General features: G+C 41.0%; 1 protein-coding gene across 1 annotated transcript; it reads left to right on the top strand.

Annotated features, from left to right (window-relative positions):
- The first annotated feature begins 1,911 nt into the window (after positions 1–1,911).
- Positions 1,912–2,691, top strand: LOC149565200 (uncharacterized). Its single transcript, XM_089816282.1, has one exon. It carries the CDS (start codon positions 1,912–1,914, stop codon positions 2,689–2,691), a length of 780 nt encoding a protein of 259 aa, XP_089672408.1.
- Positions 2,692–3,923: the final 1,232 nt, after the last annotated feature.

Genomic DNA, 3,923 nt, shown 5'->3' with positions numbered 1-3,923 from the left:
AGCCACGACATAAAGGAAAGCATACACAAGAGGCAAAGGAGTGAGCAAGACCAGGGAAGAGGAGAGGAGAAAGGACAGGGAGGGGGGACGCTCAAGGGCAGCGATGACTAACCAGCGAACTTAATAATGGTCGCCAAGACTGGCTCAAGGACCAACCATCCTCTCGATTGAGATTAAGGGGATGGTGGTTTGGCCTTCCCCGCCTCGTACAAACCATCACGCAGTGGATGTAGCAGATCGAACCCTCTCTTCGTGTGTTCTGTTTGGCTGTTCCTCTAGTCCGCGATGAGCTACCCAAGCTAGAGCTCCAGCTCGACTTGCATCTTGCCTCGTCGGTGACTCGGCCCAACGGTCATCTTCTCCTAACGGCTCCATCTTGGGTGATGCAGCCCATCGAGCCCCTCGCGCGTTAAATGCTAGTCTTGTCACCCTGAATATCAATGAGCCGTTGTCCAGCGTGCGGGCCTCTTGCTTGTTTTAACTCTGTTTCTGCCCCTTCGTCCAGCATTCTTGGTCGGGTTGTTGGTATTCAGATCTCTAATGCGGTTGTTGATGCTTCCCATCATGCCCCTCCCTCTTTAATTGCTTTTCCTGTCACCATTAATAAGAGTGAGCTGGGGTCCAACGTGCAAGCTCCCTTCTGGGACATCTTGGATTCTGCTCCTTCATCCACCACTATGGCGACGTCGGAGTGGGAGTCTCTCCATCTTCCTAGTGGCTCTAATGCTCTCCCAGCTGCCGCCAATCATGTGGATCATCCCTTGAACCTTATTGCTAACCCTATTAGTGACCGTTCCGATTTCCCTTCTCTTTCCCACCACTCAGTGCTTGATTGGGAAAATAAACTTGTAGTCAACTTATCTCATGCCATTATTGACCGTCTTTCCTTTAATTTTTTGAAACGTGGTCTCAACTTTGCCTGTGCTCCTCGATCTATTCCTCACATAAAATTTTTGGTTGAGATCGAGCAGGCTATTCACTCCCTCTCCTCTGATTTGGCGGAAGAGGTCAGACAGGACTATGCTGTCGCCCTCAGGCGTGCCAAACCGCCCAGACTCAACTTCCCTAAAGCTGAGTTGTGTGCCTTCAAGCATTTAGTTGCCAACAACGATATTGTCATTACCAAGGCTGACAAAGGTAATGCCACTGTCATCATGAACAGACATGATTATGTCACCAAGATGGGGGTTTTGCTCTCTGACTCGAATAGCTACAGAATCCTTCCTCGTAACCCGTGTTTGAAGATTCTCAAGCTTGTCAAGGCTGCCATATCCAATTCCTCCTTTCATGAGACCACAAAGAAAAAATTATGGCCATCTAAAGAAGTAACTCCTCGCATCTATGGGGTTCCGAAAATTCATAAAGATGGCATCCTGCTTCGACCCATTGTTGACACCATTGGGTCGCCAACCTATGGGTTGGCATCTCATCTTGCCAAGATCATCTCCCCATTGGTGGGAAATTCTAACACCTTTGTCAAGGATTCTAGCCACTTCGTCCAATTTTCCAAGGACGTCAGGATGGAGAAAAATGACATCTTGGTGAGTTTTGATGTGGTTTCTCTCTTCACCAAGGTGCCCATTCCGGACTCTATCGACATCATCAAGGAGAAGATGGGTGAGGAAATCGCTTCCTTAGTGGATTTATGTTTGAGGTCTACTTTCTTCTCCTTCCAAGGCATCTTCTATGAGCAAGTAGACGGTGTGGCTATGGGCTCTCCCCCTGTCCCCAGTCATCGCCAACCTTTATATGGAGCATTTTGAAGAGGTGGCCCTCCACTCTTACCCCCTTAAACCCAAATGGTGGAAGCGATATGTGGATGACACAAATGTGTGTTGGCCACATGGTCAGGACAAGCTAGTGGAGTTCCACCAGCACATCAACAACTTATCCACCAACATCTCCTTCACGATGGAACTTGAGTCTAACAACCAGTTACCTTTCCTCGATGTTCTTCTCATCAAGAAGGCAGATGGATCCCTCGATCATTGTGTGTATCGCAAGGTCACGCACACTGATTTATACCTCCACTCTTCATCTCACCATCACCCCAGCCAAAAGGTTGGCATCCTCAAGACCCTTTCTCTTAGAGCCCTTAGAATTTGCGATGATGACAACTTGAACCAGGAGCTGACCCATCTCCGCCAAGTCTTCAAGCTTAATGGTTACTCTCATAGGCAAATTTCTAAGGCGCTTAACCAAGCCAAATCTTTCCTTCTCACCAGTGCCAACCGGAAACCTCTTTTGTCTCCTCCTCCCTTGAGTGTGGCCCTTCATTTCGTTGATGGTATATCCCAAAAGATTGCCAAAATCTTGTCCAAAAAGGGCCTCAGGGTTACCTTCAAACCCCTATCCAGGATCCGTAACTATGTTCCCCCTCTTAAGGACTCCAAGGATGCTCTTCTAAACTCAGGAGTCTACAAGATTGTTTGCTCTTGTGGTGTAGCCTACATAGGAGAAACAGGTCGCTCATTCCAAACTAGAATTAGGGAGCATGGTGCAGACATCAAACATGAAAGAGTCCAAAAATCTGCTCTAGCAGAGCACTCATCTGCAACCAAACACCACATTTGTCTCGAGAGCACCCAAATCCTTGTCAAGGAAGATAACTACTTCAAGAGGAAGTTAATGGAAGCCATTGAAATTCACCACCATCCCCTTAATCTCAATCAAGAGATGGTTGGTCCTTGAGCCAGTCTTGGCAACCATTATTAAGTTCGGGTTAGTCATCGCTGCCCTTGAGCGTCCCCCCTCCCTGTCCTTTCTCCTCTCCTCTTCCCTGGTCTTGCTCGCTCCTTTGCCTCTTGTGTATGCTTTCCTTTATGTCGTGGCTCTAAACCCCCCCCCCCCCCCCCCCCCTTTTTGTTCTCCGCCTCAGCCTCCCCCTTCTTGTACTTTCTAGTCTTGGTCCCCCTTGTCTTCTTCCTTTGTTCGCTTTTTCTCGTCTTTTCCTCCTCGCTGATTTTTATTTGTTTTTATTTTCACTTTTTGCGTTGTTCTTTTGGTGAGCTGTCCTTTGTCTTTCTCATTGCGTCATGCTCCTTGTTTCTTTTCTTCCTTGCACATACACACACACATATATATACTACATTATAATAGCATATATATTATTTCTAGGCTAATTTTGCCTTCTTGCTTTTTTTCTTCACTTTTTATTCCTTGTTAGTTTCTGTTATTCTCCTTTTTGTGGTTCATTTTGACTGGTGTCATTTTCATTGCTTCGTGCCCCCCTTTGTTTATATATATTTTATACTTTTCTATCTATTAATATAGTATTACTGCTATATATAGAGTAATACTATGCTATACATATATATATACATATATATATATACATATATATATATATACATATATATATACATATATATATATACATATATATATACATATATATATATGTATATATATATATATATATACATATATATATACATATATATATACATATATATATATATATATACATATATATATATGTATATACATATATATATATGTATATATATATGTATATATATATGTATATATATATGTATATATATATCTTTATTATAGCTTTAGTATATATATATATATATATATATCTTTATTATAGCTTTAGTATTAATATATAGTTTTAATAATATTTTATAGCTATAATCCTTTTTTATCTTTTATTTTTATTTCTTATTTTTATTTTTTAGTTATTGCGTTCTTTGTTATTTTTTTGCTTTTATTTTTATTTTCTGTGTTTATTTTTTTGGATTTTGTTTTTTCATGGCAGCGATTATAGGATTAATATATAGTATTTTTAATTAATTAATTAATTAATTAATTTATTTTTATTTTTATTTTTTATATTTTTATTTTTTACCTCAATAGTTGTCTTATTTATTGTTTATTTATTTCGTTTTTATTAGGTCATATTTGTTCCAGTATTT

This window comes from Cupressus sempervirens, chromosome 3, assembly GCF_028749045.1.
Source record: "Cupressus sempervirens isolate cs-2001-9-10 chromosome 3, ASM2874904v1, whole genome shotgun sequence".
In the NCBI taxonomy this organism is placed as follows: domain Eukaryota; kingdom Viridiplantae; phylum Streptophyta; class Pinopsida; order Cupressales; family Cupressaceae; genus Cupressus; species Cupressus sempervirens.
The sequence above is the reverse complement of the archived record's forward strand: the minus strand, read 5'-3'. Positions and strand labels throughout refer to the sequence as shown.

What these genes read in the sequence shown, in the direction of transcription:
- LOC149565200 (XM_089816282.1), top strand. Translation starts at nt 1,912, where the DNA reads ATGGAACTTGAGTCTAACAACCAGTTACCTTTCCTCGATGTTCTTCTC.